A 19,210-nucleotide genomic window follows, 5' to 3' on the forward strand; every position below is an offset into this window, starting at 1 on the left:
CAAGTTCTAATTTTTTTGTTCTTATATTTTCCATATTATAATTTCCCTACTTAGCTTTTAGTTTTAGTTGCTTGTTTTTGTCGGCCCGCCTGGAGTGGAGTGTGATTAGCCTGAGGCGTTTTCATTCACGCTCGTTGGCCTGATAAGGGATAAGGTTGCGTATTTCCTGTTAGAATACAATTGAAAATTCAGCTCAACATTTCGAAATTTTTAATTAATTGGTACGCAGATTTATAAAAATAGAACTTTACGAAATGCTCATTGCCTCAAAAGTATCATTGACTCGCTTATTTTTCTTTTTCGTTTCAAACTTGTTTTTTGGGGTCACAAATGAAACTAAGTCCAAGCGTAATCAAGGCTTTTGTCCGTTGAAAAAGATTAACCCAAGCCGCCGCCACAACGACGGCGCATAATCGGTTTGCGACAGGGTCGGTCAGTGGGATGTCGATTTGATTTTGGGTACGCGACCCACTAATCTCAATTAAGTGTAGTCGGACTAAATTTTACCACTCAATTATGGCAGCTAAAAATAACCATTTCAGGGTCTATTTAACATTGCAAACCTTCAGTCCTTGACAGTTTTCTACAAATTTGGACTAAGGATCCATAAAATGTAACCTTGCAAATATATAAATAAAAATATATATAATAATTTATATTATTGTATATAATATAAGTCTAAAGAATATTCAAATAAAAGTGGTATTTTATGATGATTTAATATTTTCAAGGTACTATTTGCTGTTACTTTTAGATGATTTTTAAATATTTAACACCTAAATCGTTAATAATGACTTGCAATATAAGTTATTTTTACTTGTTGATCAATTTTTAAGTATATTCTATGATGATATGATGAAATATCTTTAAACTAGGATCCTTACATTTTAGTTTCTAAGAATTTTATAAAATATTTGTAAAAATCTTTACACGCGCTCTGCACTTAAAACAATTTCAAACAATATTCCGACTGTCTCAAGCCAAATCAGACTTTTTCAAATATAGTTGGCATTTTACCTTGACTTAAAAATGCCACCAACAATTCGGAAATATTTTGCCAAAAAACTTTAAGTTTTTAAAATTGATCAACCACCCACTAATAATAATTATTGAAAATAAAAAAAGTTATTAAAAAATGGCGTTACAAATTATTGAAAATCCAATGAATAATCAAAATAATAAGCTTATTGAGTAGATAAACGTTATTTAAGTTGAGTTTGCGTAATAACAATAGTCTGATTAAACATGAGCTAAGTTACGTAAATTATGATTTCTTTAAGTGTAGGAAATAGAACGTGCAATTTAGCACAGAAGCCAGGCCAGGCCAGACCGGATCGAGCCCTATCGGCACACAATAACGGAACTCATGTGCCCGATCTTAGAATTGGGCTATCAGCGTAAGGCTGTGTAAGAATGTAGCAGAGGTAATCAAGGGGGAAGTAAAGCCATTGAAACTGCCATACAGCAAAAGGCACATGGTACTATTGGGCATACTGCAAGGCTTATCCAAAGATTTCAACTACGGTTTGAATATATCGCCATATCGCCCTCAACAACAACAATAACAACAGCAAACAGCAACTAGTCTTGCTACTTATATTGCTACATTGTTGTACACCCCATCCGCCCCAAAGCACACACACGCACACAAACGTACATTCCTAGCATCGACACGGATAGTGTACATGTGCCGAACGATGATCGCTGATCGTTGACATTCGGATCGGCTCGTCGGCTACGCGATTGAGGCAATCGTGCATTCGGGCGATGGTTGGTTTTGGTTTTTGGATGGCTGGAGCTTATACTATAATTAGTCGTGTTCCGTCTTCTCGAGTAAGTAGGCTGGGTCTGCTGTCTGCGATTCAGTCTTTAGTCATTTAGTTCTCAGCTAACTGGCTGGCTGGCTGCTTAGCTGCTGTAGTGTGTTTCGCTCGTGTTCGCTGCGCCAGCGAATCGGTTGTGGTTTTTCAGTACGCTCCAGTCGATTCATAAAGCTAGATCACATTTCCGTAAGGAGCAACAGCAACAAATAAAATTACAATACTTCAAAAATATTCTAAGAAAAAGAAAATTGAAGAGCAAAATTTTGACAATAGTGACGTTATTCGCTATTTATTCACTCTTATAAATAAAATCAGCACTTTCAAAATTTTGTAACTTTGGCAAAATTTCATGAGTTGCCCCAGTGCTTGTCAAACTGTACATTGTGTGCTGCTTGATCTTCAAATGAAATTCAAAACGCAAATGAATATCAATACAAATTCTATTATTTTAATATTATGCTGAAATGCCCTTTTTAATATTTCAGTAAGAGTGAAACAAAAATTAAGTGCCTACTTTTCTGCCAACATTAAATTACAGGCCACCGACGGCAACATATTTTTAAGTCGACAAGGATCGCAAGAATTATCTGAGCCAGCATTGTGCATAGGGCATGATGTTGCCCCACTGGAAGCGGTAAGTATAACCAAATAAAGTTACCAAAAACAATACTCAAAATTATGCTTAATTTTTAATTCGGAAATCACCAATGAAAAAACAGTGCCTTTTAACATGTCAATGCTTCTCAAATATTAAATATCGCAAGACTCTCTCTCACTTGTTCTGCTAATACAAAGAGCGCGCTTTTGCTCTCTTATGCGACTCTCTTGACTCCGCGCTCACTCTCTTACACTCTCACGTACACACACACATACACACACGAGTCACCATTAACGCGCATGCAAGATAAGAGACTTTATATTATCAGACAATTCACAGTGCGCACTACGATCCACCATAGTTTAGCGCTCTCATCCGAATATTCTGCTGAATTTTCTCGAGCTAATATTTTAACTTTCTTTTCGTTTCATTACGTAGGCTGCTGTTCGCCGCTGTGATTGCTGGAGCGTTAGTTTCTACAAACGCTGTAAGTATCTTTTGAATTAATTAAAAAAATATTGGTTTGTTGATTTATCTTACATATACCCAATAGCAATTTTGGAAGAATCCTGGCGCCACTGGCTCGATCCAAGATTCAGTTCGGCACAATCCTAGAGAAGATCCCGGTAGAACATTTTCGATTGATGATAGTTATGATATCGTAGATTCGGCTGGTACACACCATAACGGTCAATTACCTAAGAACTGCACCAGTGGATATGCGGGATGTGTGCCAAAATGCATAGCTGAGAAGGGTAACCGCGGTTTGCCTGGTCCTGAAGGTCCTACCGGACCCAAGGGTCTCATGGGCTACAGTGGTCCCGACGGACCCCCCGGTGACAAAGGCCAAAAGGGTGATCCAGGTCCATTTGGAGCTCGTGGCGATAAGGGCGAGCATGGCTCACGTGGTATACCCGGTTTGCCCGGTGTAGCTGGTGTTCAAGGTCCCGCTGGAAATCCTGGTTTTCCCGGTATTCCTGGTAAGGATGGCTGCGATGGCACTGAAGGTCTGAGCGGCTTGCAAGGTCTCAATGGCATGGCTGGTCCACGTGGTTACCCAGGCGGCCCAGGTTTAAAGGGCGAGAAAGGAGAACCTGCCAAGGAGAATGGCGACTATGCTAAGGGTGAGAAAGGTGAGCCCGGATTCGCAGGACGCTCGGGTTTCCCAGGACCTGAGGGTGAACGCGGATTGAAGGGCGAACGCGGTGACACTGGTCCATTTGGTCCACCTGGACCTCGAGGCGATCGCGGTATCAAGGGTGAAAAAGGCAACGCGTGTTTCGCCACAGCTATGCCCGGCGAAAAAGGAGACAAAGGTGATAAGGGTGACCCAGCAATAAAGGTTCCTGTCACTGGAGGTCCAGAGACAGTTGTTGGACCAAAAGGTGACAAGGGTAGTAAGGGTGAAATCGGATATGCAGGTGAAAAGGGTGGTTTGGGTCCAGCGGGAGAGCCAGGACATGATGGTCAAAAGGGAGAGAAAGGCTTGCCCGGTGGCGCTGGCACTAGAGTAAGTACAGTGATGCACTGTCTTCTAAATTTTTAATCCCAATCATAACCATCATTGTGTAGGGTCGTCAAGGTAACTTTGGTCCACCAGGTCCTGCGGGACAGAAGGGTGATCGTGGAGAAACTGGCTTACACGGATTGCCTGGTCAGCCTGGTTTGAAGGGTGAACCTGGACGCGCTGGTTTTGATGGTGAGCGAGGTTTGGTCGGTCCCCCAGGTCCCCCTGGTGGCGGCCATGGACAACCAGGAGCTCCTGGTCCAAAAGGACCTCGTGGTTATACAGGACAGCCAGGTCCACAGGGCTTAAACGGTGTTAACGGTGCACCAGGACCTCAAGGTTATGTGGGAGCTAAAGGCGGTCCTGGTCTACCAGGACATGCTGGTAATGAAGGTCCTGCAGGACAAAAGGGTGAAAAAGGTATAGCTGGACGCGTAGGACCACAAGGTCCAATCGGTCCAACTGGACACAATGGTCCTCCAGGACCCGAAGGACAAAAAGGAGAGCACGGAACGCCTGGCTATGGTATCCAAGGCCCCAAAGGAAACGATGGACTTAATGGGTAAGCGCTTGCTTATTTCTCACATTCGCTTTTTGCATTTAATATATTCTTCCATTAAAAGCGCCGACGGCCTTAAAGGCACAAAAGGAGAACGCGGATATAAGGGTAGTGCTGGCGCACCCGGCGATTCCAAATTAGGTAGACCCGGTACTCCTGGTCAGGCTGGTATTCCCGGACCTCAAGGTGATGCCGGTCGTCCTGGTATTCCCGGTGATAAGGGTGTTATGGGTCCTAAGGGAGAAATCGGCGGCAAATGTTCTTTATGCCCACCAGGGTTAAAGGGAGACAAAGGTGACCGTGGTGGAAACGGCATTCCTGGAAATCCAGGCGCTCGAGGTCCTCCTGGTGAACGTGGGTACCCTGGAGAACATGGTGATGATGGAATTATTGGACAGATGGGACCTCCTGGCGAGAAAGGACAGGATGGCTCTCCCGGTGCCCCTGGTGCTGATGGTCCTCCCGGACAATCAGCACTTTTAGACATGAGCCTAGTTCAAACCGAAAAGGGTCAGAAGGGAGAGTCTGGATATCCCGGTGCGGCTGGTGTGAAGGGCGAACGCGGTGACGCAGGTAGTCCCGGTTTCCCAGGACTAAAAGGAGAAATGGGAATAAAGGGTGACAAAGGATATGTCGGTCAACCCGGCACGGATGGTGCGCCTGGCAGTCCTGGACGTCCTGGTGCCGATGGTTTCCCCGGCATAAGCATTAAGGGAGAACCGGGACGACCTGGATTCGATGGTATTAAAGGTGACAAGGGATCATCTGGATATCTTGGTCAAAAAGGCGAGCCCGGCACGTGCGCAGCAGACGAACTGAAGGCTCCATTAAAGGGCGACAAAGGAGAGCGTGGTGCCACCGGAATGCCTGGTAATAATGGACCAATGGGACAAAAGGGTGACCTCGGTATTCGTGGTGAAATAGGTGCTACTGGTCCTCAGGGCCCTCCTGGATTGGTGGGACCTCGTGGCATAACTGGACCACGTGGTGAGAAAGGAAATCCCGGTCAGTTTGGTGCTCCCGGTAACGATGGCAAGGATGGAGTTCGTGGTCCACCTGGACGTTTTGGCGAGCGTGGACAAAAGGGAGAGCAGGGCTACACTGTTGCAGGACCCCCTGGACCTCAAGGCCGTGACGGTTTGACAGGCGAAAAGGGAGATCAAGGTTCAGTTGGAGCTCCTGGTTTTCTTGGTCCTGATGGTAGTCCTGGTTACCCCGGTGACAAAGGTGACTCTGGCTTCCCCGGCCAACCTGGTGGAACTGGCTCAGTTGGCGAAAAGGGTGAGCCTGGTCCAATCGGTCCTGAAGGACGTCCTGGACCTCCAGGCACTCCCGGTATTGACGGCGTACAAGGTCGTGACGGTGCCAAGGGTGAGCCTGGTAGTCCTGGTCTTGTTGGTATGCCTGGCAACAAGGGTGATCGTGGAGCACCCGGCAATGATGGACCCAAGGGATTCACAGGACCTGTTGGTGCTCCTGGCAAGCGAGGTCCTCCTGGTCTAGCTGGATTCTCCGGTAGGGTTTTTTAAAAATATTTTTAAAAAATCCGCACCTACAAAATGTTTTGTCTTACTTATAGGCATTAAGGGAGATAAGGGTGATCGCGGATTAAGTGGCAACGATGGACCGACTGGAGCCAGAGGTCCTACCGGTCCACCTGGATTAATGGGTGTTAAGGGTGATACTGGACCACAGGGTCTGCCTGGACAGAATGGATTAGATGGACTGGCTGGCGAAAAGGGTGACCAAGGTTTGCCTGGTTTCGATGGAGCTCAGGGAGAACCAGGAGATGCGTCTGAGAAGGGACAAAAAGGTGAACCTGGTGCACCCGGTGTTCGTGGTCAAGATGGTCAGCCTGGAAGACAAGGTCTGATTGGTGACAAGGGTTTGCCGGGCATTGCTGTACATGGACGCCCTGGCCCACAGGGCGAAAAGGGTGATGCCGGTCATGATGGTCAAGTTGGATTTGATGGACGCGCTGGAGAGAAGGGCGACCGAGGTTTCCCAGGCGCACCTGGACCAAGGGGTGAGAAAGGATTGGACGGACAACCTGGACGTCCAGGAAGCCCTGGACTTGATGGCAAGCCCGGAGCACAAGGAGCTCCTGGACCTATTGGATATTCAGGACCAAAAGGAATCAAGGGCGATAGAGGACCAGCTGGTGAGAGCGGTTTGAAGGGTGATCGAGGTCTTCCAGGACAACCCGGCTATCATGGACAAGCAGGTATCAAGGGTGATAAGGGTGAGAAGGGTCCTCAAGGTCGCTCCGCTATCGTCGACGCCATAAAGGGAGAAAAGGGTATAGCCGGTATACCCGGCATGCATGGACAGCAAGGCCAAAAGGGAAGCAAGGGTGAAGCTGGTCAAATTGGATATAGTGGCGAGAAGGGCGATCGTGGTCTACCCGGACCTCCTGGTATTGCTGGATTGCCTGGATTGGCCGGAGAAAAGGGAGAGATTGGTTTCCGAGGAGAGACTGGCTATCCCGGTCCTGTTATTAAGGGAGAAAAGGGATTGCCTGGACGTGCTGGCAAAAACGGACGTGAAGGTACAAATTCTCTCAGCATTAATTTAATATTATTGAACTCATATCGTATTTGTTTTTAGGTGCACCTGGATTGCCTGGCTTGAAGGGTGAGCCTGGTTTGCCCGGCTTACCGGGTAATGCCGGTCTTGTTGGTCTGCCCGGTCCCATCGGTCCAGTAGGACTTAAGGGAGAACGTGGATTACCTGGAGCCCCTGGTGTCGATGGTGCTGCAGGCTTGAATGGAGCCCAAGGCATCAAGGGAGAAATTGGTTACACTGGTCAGAAGGGTGAGCGTGGCGTTGCTGGTTTTGAAGGACAGAAGGGTGAGAAAGGAGAGCAAGGTATTTCTGGTCCCCCTGGTATCGCCGGATTGGTTGGTCTAAAGGGAGACATTGGTTTGCCGGGTTTGGATGGACACCCTGGTCCAGCTGGAGCACCAGGCGAGAAAGGTTTCTCAGGTCCCAAGGGTCGTGATGGCCGCGACGGTTTGCCCGGACAGCGTGGTCAAAAGGGAGAGCCTGGCTTGGTTCCACCACCCGGACAGAAGGGCGAACCTGGTCATCCTGGCCGTGATGGACAAAAGGGCGAAGTTGGCCTTCCTGGTGAACGTGGTCTCATCGGAATTCAAGGTGAACGCGGCGAGAAAGGTGAACGCGGCTTCATTGGTGTTACTGGCGCCGTTGGTCGACCTGGCATCAAGGGCGAGCGTGGTGAGCAAGGTTTAATCGGTTTGGAGGGTGCAGTCGGTCCCATTGGCTACAAGGGTGAGCCTGGTGCACCATGTACCACTGCGCAAGATTATCTCACCGGTATTTTGGTCACACGTCACAGTCAGAGCGATCAAGTACCAAAGTGTGCAGCAGGGCAAGTTGAATTGTGGACCGGTTACTCTCTACTCTATGTTGATGGCAATGATTATGCGGCCAATCAAGATCTTGGCTCTCCCGGTTCCTGTGTACCGCGTTTCTCAACACTGCCCGTGATGTCGTGCGGACAGAACAACGTCTGCAACTATGCATCGCGCAATGATAAGAGCTTCTGGCTATCAACATCGGCACCGATACCCATGATGCCAGTAAATGATTTCGAGATCAGCAAATATATTTCACGTTGCGTCGTTTGTGAGGCGCCAGCCAATGTGATTGCTGTGCACAGTCAGTCTCTGGCGATACCCAATTGTCCCAATGGCTGGGAAGGTCTTTGGATCGGCTACAGTTTTCTCATGGTAAGTGTAACCAAGCATAACAATTGATCAAATGAAAACAGCAATTTCTACTTTCAATTCCAGCACACGGCTGTTGGCAATGGCGGCGGTGGTCAAGCGCTGCAATCGCCCGGCTCCTGTTTGGGAGGACTTCCGTGCCACTCCGTTCATTGAGTGCAACGGTGCAAAGGGGACACTGCCATTTCTATGAGACCATGACCAGCTTCTGGATGGTCACGCTCGAGGAAAGCGAACAATTCCAGAGGCCCGAACAACAAACCATTAAGGCCGGTAACTTGCTGACCCGTGTTTCCAGGTGTCAAGTCTGTGTGAAGAACTCCTCATAAGCGGATCATGCCCACATGCAATAATTTTAATCTAAATGTAATGCCTTAACTATACCAACGAAAAGAACAACAACAACGTGCAAATATGCCACATACACACACACTTCACAAATACACACACATACACTGCTACCAAATTCCTTAAAATAACCAAACAATGAGAAAACTAAACCAAAACAAAAGGTCCGCTCCGATCCAAAGCGGAACTCGATGCCATTTTTGTATCTGCCATTTTATTGTTTGCCACAATGTTCTAAACAACAAATGTAAACTGCTTCTTAGTTACGTGTAAGTTAAGTAAATGATCAAATAATAAACTAGCCTGGTAATACGACAACAATGTGAATAGAAGGGGTTAAGCCATAACTCGTTCAAACAATACAATTCTGCGACTCTTCACGATCTTTTGTCCAGCTAGCCAGCTACATGGTTTCACTGTCTATAAACGAAAATTATTTTTAACCAGTGCTACAGCGAATACGAACACACATACACACAAGTTTTTATGTTTATGACAAAAAAAAAATGGTAAAAATAAAGAAAATTTTATAAATACACACATCGAACAAAAGGATCCTTTAATATTTAAACTTTTATGAATCTCCAACTAGGCCTAGCCTATTGATATTGTTTACTCGATCGTCTAAATTTTAAAATTTTTCTTGAAAGTCGTTTCAAAAATAAATAAATCTCAAAATTTAACTGTTAATCATCATAATAGTACTTTCTAAAACGCATTGGTTCAGATAATTTCTGATTAGCTTAGTGAAATCAGATTTGCGTAACAAATATTGTTAAATGGTATTTATTAATATGCACAGTCAATCCAAGATTTGTTTAAGCTAGTTGGCGATGGGTGGGTACAAGGGTAGTTTGTGGTCAAAATAAATTTGTTGACAATGACGCCAACAGCCAGAAATCATGCAATATTCGAAATACTAGAGAATTACTTGTTTGTAATGTTCAGTGAAACTCACCACTTTGCTTTCAACTAGACACTTGTGCGCATGGTCGAGTGTAATGGTTAGGGGTTGGGGCTGAGGACTGTGGGTTGTAGATTGGGGGTTGCTGATAAGCGGAGCGAAGAGCAGAGGGTGGCATGCGATGCGATACGATACCATACCATATGATAATGATATGTCTAAACGCGCACACACATAATTCCAATTGGTGGTGGAAAAGAAGATATGAAAACGACTCTCGTTCCAGCTGTGTGTGTTGTTCACAAAAATAGGGGTAGATTTTTGGAATTCAAATTGGAAGAAAAAATAAAAGAGTCGAGCAGAATAAATCGAGATATTGGCGAGTGCAGAGCTGGCGAAGTGCGAAGTGCAAAGAGGTTTTAACACCATTCAATGGCAGTTACGACAAGTTGGCATTAAAGGTGGCACTTCAAAAAAAGAAAAGAAAACTCGAGAAACCCAAGAGAAAAATGAGAAAAAATATACACTTAAAATGTGACAAGTGAAAGCAAGTTACTAATTAGTCTAGCAGTCTGGCCGGAAGAGCAACCACTTGAGTGCAACCCCAGGCAGACTTATCCCCAGTCCAGACTTACCAACACTCCAAGAAGCAACCTGGCGAGCAACCCCATTTCATTCTATATGATTATCGTGCTGTTGTTACTATTCCAATCGCTGTGCCTCTACTGCCAACGTCTCGTGCTCCACATCCACGACAGATGCTTTCCGCGGAACGCACGTCTGATCCAGGAGGTGGCCGAAACCGTTGGCGATCGTAAGGCTCTTCAGCACTTGGAGCACTTGGAATTGGAGCAGACCAAGCGTCGACAAAAGCGTCGCACACTGGAGTCCATTTTGCCATTGGGTGCCGGTGCCAATCTTGAAGCGTGTCGCTTCTGCGCCCATAGTCCACAAGGCTATTGTCGTCATCACTTCCATCTGCAGCTCTACAAGCAACGACTGACAGGTAGCCAGAGGTACAACTCTGGCGAACAGGATTACAAGCAGCAACGCAGGATAAGGCGAGAGCTGAAGCGCAGTCTGGAACAGCAGCAACAACAGCAACTGCAGTCAAGAAACAGCTATCGCTATCAGTACTATCAGAGTCCCAGTCGTAGCTCTGTAAGCAGTGGTTACGCATCACTTTCGCAGTCGGTGTCATTAGACGAGTTACAGCTGGAAGGGCAGGAGCAGGAGCTGCACGAAGAACAGTTCGAGGAGGGCTTTGAGGAAGAACAATTCGAGCAGGTCGAGGAGCAGTTTGAAGAACAGCACGAACGACAAATTGAGCAGCATTTAGAGGTGCATTTCGAGGACCTTCGTCAGCCAGAGTTGATAACGAGCCATTTATAGAGTTGCCTCTCCCGATTGTGCATGACAGGCAGTGTGAAGTAGGCGACATCAAGAGGTTATTCAATAAATTCACTGTGAATGCTTGATATTGTCAACGGCTCTATAAACGATTCAACTCTTTGAAAATCGCACAATGTCGGATCTTGAAGTGGGACAACAATCACCTCCAATGCCAGCGCAGACACCACGTCAACGTCGACGCCAACAACAGCAGGCACGTCTTGAGCAGGCATCGATGGCTGGAGGCGATGGCCAGGACAAAACGATATTGATGCGTTGCCCCTTGGTGAATGGAATCGAAGACAATTGGACGTGGAGCAAACGCTTTCGGTCTAAAGAGGTTGTGCTCAGCGGTTCCAATTTACGTACTGTGCACTTTCACCCCAATTGGAGCAAAGGCACTGCCGGCATTCAGGGCAAACGACCGTTAAACAATGGTCGCTACTACTGGGAGCTGCATGTGTCGCAACGTGTCTTTGGCACCTCCATCATGTTTGGCATCGGCACCAGAAATTGTCGCCTACACGCCAATGCCTTTCGCAATATGCTTGGCGAAAACGAGCACGGCTGGGGATTGTCGCACAAAGGTAAAGCTAAATCATTTAAACGTTTTTCAATTGTATGGAATTTAATTAAATAATTTTAATTTACCTTAGGCGTACTTTGGCACAAGGGCGTTGCGCTGTTATATACGAAACGCTTTCGTGAGAATCATCCCACACAAATTGGCGTGCTCTTTGATGGCATCGAGGGCACCTTGACCTACTACAAGGATGGCAAGTGCCTGGGCGTGGCCTTCAGAGGCTTGGACAAGGTGAGACAATCAAACAACATTAAAACAAAAAGTATACGATAATTTAGCTCATGCCTAAGGTAAACGAACTCGTTTAAAGAGCATGATAAACCTTAAATGGGCATTATCAGAAATTAAATAGGCATAAATTCCTACAGTAATGAGTAATGGGTATAAATATGATATAAATAAATATCATAGAATGCAACTAAAGCTCAATACACTTGCATTTCCAGGTAGAAGAACCGCTTTATCCCATCGTGTGCTCCACAGCGGCCAAGACAGAGATGACTCTGAAGTGTGCACGTCGTGAGTTTGTTAATCTTCAGGATCGTTGTCGTGCCGTGATAATGCGACGACTGCGTACCGCTGCTGATCTGGAGAAACTCAAGTTGCCGTTGCCAATTACTGAATATTTAGGCGAGGTGATTGATGATAAGGAGCCACTACGTCAGGTAGACAATTATGATATATTGTGCGATTTTTAAACTGGGTATCCGTTTCGATTTCTGACTCTTTGTCGAGGCAGAAATAGCAAGTACGCGTATGTAAATGTTTGTACATTTGTAGGTAAATGGTTACGAGATGTGCATGATGGATATGAATTAAGCAGTTTGTAAGATGATGTCCCGTGAAACTGAGTTTTGTGCCATAGTTTTGAAGAGGGCAGCAACTGAAGTAGGCGGAAAACGATTATAGCAATGATTTTCAATTGTAAATTTCAAGTATGCTACTGCTGTGCTTGAAATTGTATTTGTTCTTGCAAATGCATGATTATAATTATACCAATTGACTCACCGGGCTAACTCCCAACAAGTTGCCTCGTTTACATTTTCTTTGATTTTGTTTCGCATTTTATATATATGAATAGTTTTTTTTTGTTGACAATTGTAGCTAAAATGTTTTGCGGTAATAGGCCAATTAGGTGCAATATTTGTGATATAAGACAGGAGAAGCAAGAATTGTATGTGAAGCCAGAACACATCCATGGGTATAGCAAAGGAATACAACTTTTACGCATAATATACATAATAATATTCAATATAAGTACGCTATATAATAATACATAGTTTTAAGTATATAAATATATGTATTTTGGTACGAGTGTGAAATCTAGTCAAGGAAAACACGTGTGGAATCCAAATTGTATAAAATTGGTAGACCATTAATCCGCTAATAGCATTAAATTGTAAAACTCGATTTTAGTTGCATTCTAGTCAAAAAGAAAAAATGTTGACCGATCTCAATTTAGCTATGTATAACATTTAAGCTCATACAATATTAATACAAAACAATATACATGTAAGAACACAAACAGGTAAATAATTTAGTAAAAATTATTATTAAATACGTGTTCGTATGCTATGTTTTAATATTGCAGATTCTCTTTTTGGTGTCTATATAAATTAATACATACATACAATATAGTTTTTTGCTTATGATCAAGTGTGTGAAGAGCAGAATAAATTGGCATGAATAAAACACATTTATACTAACTAAATGAATAAAATACAATTGCTCTAGCAAATGTCACGCGATATGTCCAATGGGAATTACAGCTCATCAGACAGATGATTAATGTTTTGCAAATGATCACCATAATCGGTTGCCTCGCTGCCCACAAATGTGTCATAGTTGTTGAGGATTTCCAAATACGATAACCGATCGTCGTGATCCTCATCCGTAGAGACAAATAAATGATCGACCTCATCGCTGGCAATCGCCGTATTGCTGGGCACAATCCAAGACAAAACCTGCAAGACACAACCGATGTTTATTACCTAAATTTTGTTTGAGGCAATAATAAAGTAGTTCTACCTCATTGCCCGTGAGCATGCCATCGCCGTTGATATCGTGATCCTTATCAAAGCGCTCCTTTTCCGTCACCAGCCATTCCTTGTCGTGATGCGCAGCCGCCTGGCCAACATACTCTTGAAAATCGATTTTGCCATCGTGATTGGTGTCCTTGTCCTGCATCGTATGCTCCAGCAAAATGGGCAACATTTGTGGATGCTCTTCGGGGTTTTGAAAATAAACATACTCCTCCATTGTGAGTACGCCATCCTTGTTGACATCGGCGGCATTAAACATTTCTTTATCCTGCTTAATCATATTCTGCTCATCTTCGTAGCTATCGAAATCAATTACTTCCTTTTTGAAGTCTTCATCCTCCATGGCATAGGTGTCCAGCAAGTACTCTTTCCAAGTAATTTTATCATCGCCATCCAAATCGATTTCCTCAAATCGATCTGCGGCCTCTTCCTCAGACAGTTTTCTGTTGGAAGTCGAGTATATTTAGTATTGTTTGAAATTGAGTAGATTGGAATTACAGTTACATGCAGACACAACCAAGCAAGGCAAGAGCGATGGGTTAAAGCTGCTGGGGGTTAATCAACAGACAACACTCACTTAAAAGACCTTAATATCCATGCTTTCAATTCGTGACGATCGATATACTCGTCCTTATTTAAATCCATCATGCGTATGAGAATGGCTAGACGTCTTTTGGACTCTTCCGGCGTTAATGTGTCGAACTCCTGCGCTTCTTTTGTATTGCCTGCCGAAAAATTAAATCAAAATGCATTTAGAAACGTGTTCGAACAATGAAACGACAACGACGCATACATTAGAATCCAAAATATTAAATACAAAAGAAAAATGCGCAACATTTAAATGAAGAGTGAAGAAATCCCATAAAATACCATCATACAAACGTACATATGTTCTACATGGATATAAAACAATGATATAAACAATATGTGGGGTCTATTAAAGTGGATGCTAAAAACAACTTGTGAGTCAGCTAGCAGCCTTCCTTACAACCTACCTATAATCGCCTCATGATCAAACTCCACATTATGCTCGCCATGCTCGCCATGATGGTGCGCATCGCGCGGCACATAGACACCATCCTTAATACGTTCCTTGCTCGTATGCTTCTCATGCTTGTGGGGACTCGCCACAGCTCCATGGGTGGGCATTGGTCCAACGGCAGCCAGTATGGCCAGCGTTAATACAACCATTGGCCACAGCGTCATCATGATGAATATTTTGAAGGTTTGTTTATATACAAAATATACGCTCCGCTAGCGTCGTCTGCGTTTGATCGTCAGGCACACACTGAGAGTTTTTTGTGCGTTTCTTTGGCAGCCTTTGTAATTTTTTTTGGTTTAGAAACTCACGCACACCACTTGAACTTCTAGCCGCCGGCGACACACGTAATAGTCCCAAAAAATTTGTTGAACTCTATTGAACCCAGTCGATGGATTTGCGTAACCTGAAATATACAAATATGTATATATAAATATATATACACATATACATATGTAAATTGTTTGGTTCCAAGTCATCTTCATTCAAAATTGATGTTTTCACCCACCAGCTGTTTAGGACGCGCTCACAAATTAACCATTTAAACGTTATGTTTAACAATTTCTCACGATTTGTTCACTTTTCAACACCTGCTGAAGAGTTCCATAAATTATATTACTAATTAATTTAACTAATAATCACAAATTTAAATATTATTATTTGCGTAAAAGTGGCTGGTGTCAACAATCGCAGCATCTTTTCTGCGCTATCGAAAATCTAAACATATTATCGATACATAAAAACATTTTGGACGACATATCGCAAAACTGCTTTTGGACTGGTATATCGATACAGCGCTACACATCACTAGCTATTGTTATTGCAAATAAAAAATTCGCTTATTTGCCAAAATTTGGAAAAGTTTAAATAAAACAACTAAAATACACAACAATTATTCAGACAACGGTATACAGTGCTTTTTTGCAGAGTACAACTGTTCAAGAATAAAACAAGAAATAAGTGAGTAGAAGACAAAAATAATTAAGTGAGCGAGTAAGGTAAAAGAGCGAAAAATTCGTAGCCTGAAAGCCGCAGCATAAAAAACGGGAATTGAAATTTGATTAAATTCAAATGACATCATTGAGAGGCAGGCAGCACCTAATTTTTAGCAGCTGTGTGTGTCGCTGTTTACGACTGTCGCGCATTTTATTTATTTATTTTTTTTGTGTGCGCCAAGCACGCAAAAGGATAACGATAGTTGTAATTGTAAAGGGGGAACGGTACAAGGGCGCGATGTTTATGTACATATACGGGTATATGTTTGTGTGCTTTTGTGGTCCAATCGAAATCGAAGCTTTTAAGGTAGATGTTGTTGACCGTTGCTCACAGGTGTTACTATTTTTAGTTGACTTACGGAAATATTCATTAATTTCGGTGATTGGGGTGGTGTTGAGGGCCTAATTACACAGCCAACAAACAAACAAACGCTCAATCAGCGGTGACTCGTGCTTAACATGCAACTGGTCAGCCCCCAAGTGTATAAATATGAGTGTGCCTCTGTATATGTGTGCGTGCTCTCTTATCCTTCTAAAGAGAGCGAGGGATTATCTATTAAGTGTGTTGTGTGCATTGCTTACATTTTGTAGGTTAATCCAATAAAGTTGCTAACAATTTCAGACCAAAAGAGAGCGCGCGAGAGCAACGCAGCACAAGGCCTATTAATAATAAACAAAAGCATAACAACAACAACCACTGCGCGCTTTGCTGCTGTACGGGGAAAACCTCTAAGCTTTGAAAACCAAATTTAGTCGTGAGCCAGCCTTCAGTCAGCACAGCAGTTAGCTTTTGTTCGTGTTTGATTTTCGGTCTCATTCATTTACTAACCAAACAACTCACATTACTAGTTTGAACCGGTTACTTACAGACCTCGCCCGCGTTAATTAAATAGCAACAACAACAAAAAATACCAAAGAAATACCAAATGCCGTACATTATCATACGCGGCAATCTAGCCTCCTACAGTCACAAATATCCATGGCGTGTACTCGTCTCTGGATTGAAAGGTAAATCAACAACAACAACTACAGAAAACTACCAAGCAACTACAATGCAAACAATAGAAAGCCAAAGTAGTTGGCTCTTCACTATACAATCTTAACCGTTATTTTCTTATGTTTTTTTAATGGCTCTTTCGATTGTTGAATTACTTTCGTCCTCTTGTTTTTTTTTTTATTGCGACACAATTAATTTAAAGAGTGCTTCGTCATACACACACTTACGCATAGACAAGCACCCCTACACATACACATCCAAGCTCAACACCCACAATTTTGAGCGTCTGTTTTTTTTTTTGTTTGTTTCTTTTATTTCTTCGGTTATTCCACTTTGTGTGCACAGGCAGCAAGCTACTTTCTGAATGGCCCGGCCTTGACTATCCATGTGTGCGTAGCGTATACGTAAGTGCGTGTGTGTGTGAGAAGGGCTTTATTAGACACAGTAGCATCCAAAAATGTTGTGCATGCTGAGCATTTGCTTATCACTTTTGTAGTTTGCTTCTTATTTTTATTCGCAAATGCAACAATTGCCCATTACTTCTACACCTGCTTATTTACATACATATGTAGGTGTATGTGTCACTCATGTATGTAGTATGTATGTACATATATGATATGAGTTTTACTTACCGAATAAATTAATGTCCTTTTCTTTAAATAAAGTATTAATAAATTCTGTTTGAAAATTGTTTCCCGCAAAGTTTTCCGTTGAAATGTCAGTTTATTTTCTAGCAAAAGCGATTAGCAAATACAATGTTAGAATCTTAATTTTTAATAGGCAGACAATAAAAATAGAACATATTTACCATTTGCCATTTGCACTCAAGTTTTGGTTAAATAGCATGGAACCGGATTTGAAATGTGATAATTATGTGAAGGAAGAGCATTTGAGTTGAGGCTTGCGAAGCGAATGAAGTTTTATCTATCGCTCTCTCTCTCTCTCGTCCCTACTGTTGTTGCTTTGTCGCGCATTATTGAGTCGTCGTCAGTTTCGTTTTGTTTCGCATTGAGTGCAGTTGAACTACGCCTCTAGATTGCATGGTGAGACACACACATACGCACTGCAGTACATACGTATGTATGTATATTGAATTTATATTTACTTCATTTTCGTTATGTGCTTTCTTTCCTTTTTATGGACAAGTCAATGCACTTTGAAGAATCAACGAGATAAATATGTTCAATAATATCGTAAATGTATGCAAAGAAATAGTACACAAAATTGCCAGGTCTTGACTTTTGTTTAATTAGTACACACACATACAAACGCACACCTATAGAATTACACCGTCACACACAGTCAAAGACAATGTGGCCAGCTGCCGGGCGCTGACGTCATGCAGTGGCCCCATAGCATTTTATTATTATTGTATCTTTGTTGTGCAAGCTCGTCTACTGTATAAACAACCCAGTGTACAAAATTAAGCTACATTAAGCTCTAGATAAAAAATGAATCTTCAACATTTTTGCAGCTGACGATATCGAGCAGTTGAACAAATTTTCATGTGGGGGCTACAGCGATGAGTCGACGATTGTCTATTTAGTGCATCCCTGTCGCATTTTGTCAGCGCTAGAGGTAAGTGCGGCATCGATTAATTAGCTAACTATCAATAATAGATAAATTATCGAAATTTGAATCTGAATAGATTTTGGGCTTTCGTGTGGTTGCGAGTTCATCGACGGCAGTGAAGCAGGATTATAACGAATATATGTGGACGATGCGCAAGGAGTTCGACGAACCCGAACCCGAGTCTGAAACTGTATCCGTTGTCCGTGAAAATCTATCAAATATTGGTCGCGAAGCCGCCAGTTTAGGCAACTATCACAAGGTTGATTCGCCGGAGTAAAGAGAGCTGGTTTTTTCCACTTTACTTTTTGTTTTGTTTTTTCTTTTTTTTGATTTGCAAAACTCTCTTCATTTACTCTCTCTATATATATTGTATGTGTGTATGCTTGTGTCGGTGTGAGTGTATAATTGTATAGAAAAGAAAGAAAAAAAAAAAGCTATAGCAACCCGAAACCAAAACTAAACCACATATAAAAGCTGAAAACTAGACCTTACTGCGACAGTCCACATTCGGCATTCAATCGATCGTTTTCCACACAACCAAAGCAAAATCAAAGCATGAGCGATAATCAACAACCATCAGCGGCAGCAGCAACTCAAACAGCAGCAACAGCAACAACTGCGACAGCGGGAACGGCAGCAACTGGAGCAGCAGCAGTAGCACCCAAGGACTCCACATTGAATTGCGAGTGTCCACCAGCAGCGGTTGCACCATCGGCCACCTCCATTGCCGGCTGTCCGGCCAACGTTGTGACCATCCCAGTGCCCATTTTGCAAACGGAAGGCACCTTTGCCTACGTCACCGTGAAAGGTTCACTGCATGATTACACTTGCACTGTGTTTGGCTTGAATCAGGCAGAAGTTCAGGCTCTCTCGCAACGTTTGTCGGTGAAGAATTGTGTGAATGGCGTTCTGATTGCAGTGCCGCCAATGGTTATGTTGAATACGCTGGCACAGCTCAGCTATAAAGTCATTTGCAGTTGCGGCGAGGCCGAAATCTGTTGGACCATGCAGCGTGAAGTTTAAATTGGCAACGGAAAGCATAAAACTGAAGGATAAACAAAAAAGACAAAAAAAAGCACAGCTATCAATCATACATAACCTA

The 19,210-nt window shown here is 43.3% G+C and overlaps 6 protein-coding genes across 9 annotated transcripts; 5 read left to right on the top strand and 1 right to left on the bottom strand.

The window, feature by feature from the left end:
- The first annotated feature begins 2,346 nt into the window (after positions 1–2,346).
- On the top strand, positions 2,347–9,124 carry LOC132785058 (collagen alpha-1(IV) chain). The gene is given in 10 exon segments (XM_060791035.1): positions 2,347–2,457; positions 2,860–2,908; positions 2,975–3,931; positions 3,994–4,490; positions 4,552–6,002; positions 6,067–7,035; positions 7,095–8,239; positions 8,303–8,362; positions 8,364–8,414; positions 8,416–9,124. Coding segments are annotated over 10 exon segments (5,352 nt in total). The 5' UTR covers positions 2,347–2,434; the 3' UTR covers positions 8,566–9,124.
- Positions 9,125–9,839: 715 nt separating this feature from the next.
- LOC132784089 (zinc finger protein 853) lies at positions 9,840–10,887 on the top strand. The gene has a single exon (XM_060789492.1). It carries the CDS (start codon positions 10,170–10,172, stop codon positions 10,878–10,880), a length of 711 nt encoding a protein of 236 aa, XP_060645475.1. The 5' UTR covers positions 9,840–10,169; the 3' UTR covers positions 10,881–10,887.
- Positions 10,888–10,907: 20 nt separating this feature from the next.
- LOC132784082 (SPRY domain-containing SOCS box protein 3) lies at positions 10,908–12,466 on the top strand. The gene is made up of 4 exons (XM_060789480.1): positions 10,908–11,467; positions 11,537–11,694; positions 11,910–12,128; positions 12,244–12,466. Exons 1-4 carry the CDS (start codon positions 11,014–11,016, stop codon positions 12,280–12,282), a joined length of 870 nt encoding a protein of 289 aa, XP_060645463.1. The 5' UTR covers positions 10,908–11,013; the 3' UTR covers positions 12,283–12,466.
- LOC132784061 (reticulocalbin-2) lies at positions 12,408–15,226 on the bottom strand. Its single transcript, XM_060789441.1, has 5 exons — positions 15,053–15,226; positions 14,501–14,950; positions 14,083–14,230; positions 13,492–13,948; positions 12,408–13,427 (listed from the first exon to the last, which is right to left on the bottom strand). Exons 2-5 carry the CDS (start codon positions 14,712–14,714, stop codon positions 13,227–13,229), a joined length of 1,020 nt encoding a protein of 339 aa, XP_060645424.1. The 5' UTR covers positions 14,715–14,950; positions 15,053–15,226; the 3' UTR covers positions 12,408–13,226.
- An 86-nt stretch (positions 15,227–15,312) lies between these two features.
- On the top strand, positions 15,313–18,390 carry LOC132784134 (uncharacterized). Of its 4 annotated transcripts, none has more exons than XM_060789574.1 (4): positions 15,313–15,504; positions 16,409–16,547; positions 18,011–18,114; positions 18,156–18,245. In XM_060789574.1, exons 2-4 carry the CDS (start codon positions 16,466–16,468, stop codon positions 18,225–18,227), a joined length of 258 nt encoding a protein of 85 aa, XP_060645557.1. In that variant the 5' UTR covers positions 15,313–15,504; positions 16,409–16,465; the 3' UTR covers positions 18,228–18,245. The 4 variants fall into 4 exon arrangements, with proteins under 4 accessions (XP_060645557.1, XP_060645536.1, XP_060645543.1 ...); XM_060789553.1 differs by having other exon boundaries at positions 15,334–15,504; positions 18,185–18,390; XM_060789560.1 differs by lacking the exon at positions 15,313–15,504 and having other exon boundaries at positions 16,395–16,547; positions 18,185–18,390.
- Positions 18,391–18,663: 273 nt separating this feature from the next.
- On the top strand, positions 18,664–19,141 carry LOC132784107 (uncharacterized). Its single transcript, XM_060789516.1, has one exon. The coding sequence runs from the start codon at positions 18,664–18,666 to the stop codon at positions 19,129–19,131; it is 468 nt and encodes a 155-aa protein (XP_060645499.1). The 3' UTR covers positions 19,132–19,141.
- Positions 19,142–19,210: the final 69 nt, after the last annotated feature.

The sequence above is a fragment of the Drosophila nasuta genome, chromosome 2L (assembly GCF_023558535.2).
Source record: "Drosophila nasuta strain 15112-1781.00 chromosome 2L, ASM2355853v1, whole genome shotgun sequence".
Lineage (NCBI taxonomy): Eukaryota > Metazoa > Arthropoda > Insecta > Diptera > Drosophilidae > Drosophila > Drosophila nasuta.

Excerpts from the sequence above, each read along its gene's own strand:
- LOC132784089 (XM_060789492.1), top strand. The coding sequence starts at position 10,170 with ATGATTATCGTGCTGTTGTTACTATTCCAATCGCTGTGCCTCTACTGC.
- LOC132784082 (XM_060789480.1), top strand. The coding sequence starts at position 11,014 with ATGTCGGATCTTGAAGTGGGACAACAATCACCTCCAATGCCAGCGCAG. Across the intron at positions 11,695-11,909 it reads CCTTCAGAGGCTTGGACAAG|GTAGAAGAACCGCTTTATCC; the intron begins GTGAGACAATCA and ends TTGCATTTCCAG. Across the intron at positions 12,129-12,243 it reads ATAAGGAGCCACTACGTCAG|GTAAATGGTTACGAGATGTG; the intron begins GTAGACAATTAT and ends GTACATTTGTAG.
- LOC132784061 (XM_060789441.1), bottom strand. The coding sequence starts at position 14,714 with ATGATGACGCTGTGGCCAATGGTTGTATTAACGCTGGCCATACTGGCT. Across the intron at positions 14,231-14,500 it reads TGATCATGAGGCGATTATAG|GCAATACAAAAGAAGCGCAG; the intron begins GTAGGTTGTAAG and ends ATTTTTCGGCAG. Across the intron at positions 13,428-13,491 it reads GCATGCTCACGGGCAATGAG|GTTTTGTCTTGGATTGTGCC; the intron begins GTAGAACTACTT and ends TGTGTCTTGCAG.
- LOC132784134 (XM_060789553.1), top strand. The coding sequence starts at position 16,466 with ATGCCGTACATTATCATACGCGGCAATCTAGCCTCCTACAGTCACAAA. Across the intron at positions 16,548-18,010 it reads ACTCGTCTCTGGATTGAAAG|CTGACGATATCGAGCAGTTG; the intron begins GTAAATCAACAA and ends ACATTTTTGCAG. Across the intron at positions 18,115-18,184 it reads GCATTTTGTCAGCGCTAGAG|ATTTTGGGCTTTCGTGTGGT; the intron begins GTAAGTGCGGCA and ends GAATCTGAATAG.
- LOC132784107 (XM_060789516.1), top strand. The coding sequence starts at position 18,664 with ATGAGCGATAATCAACAACCATCAGCGGCAGCAGCAACTCAAACAGCA.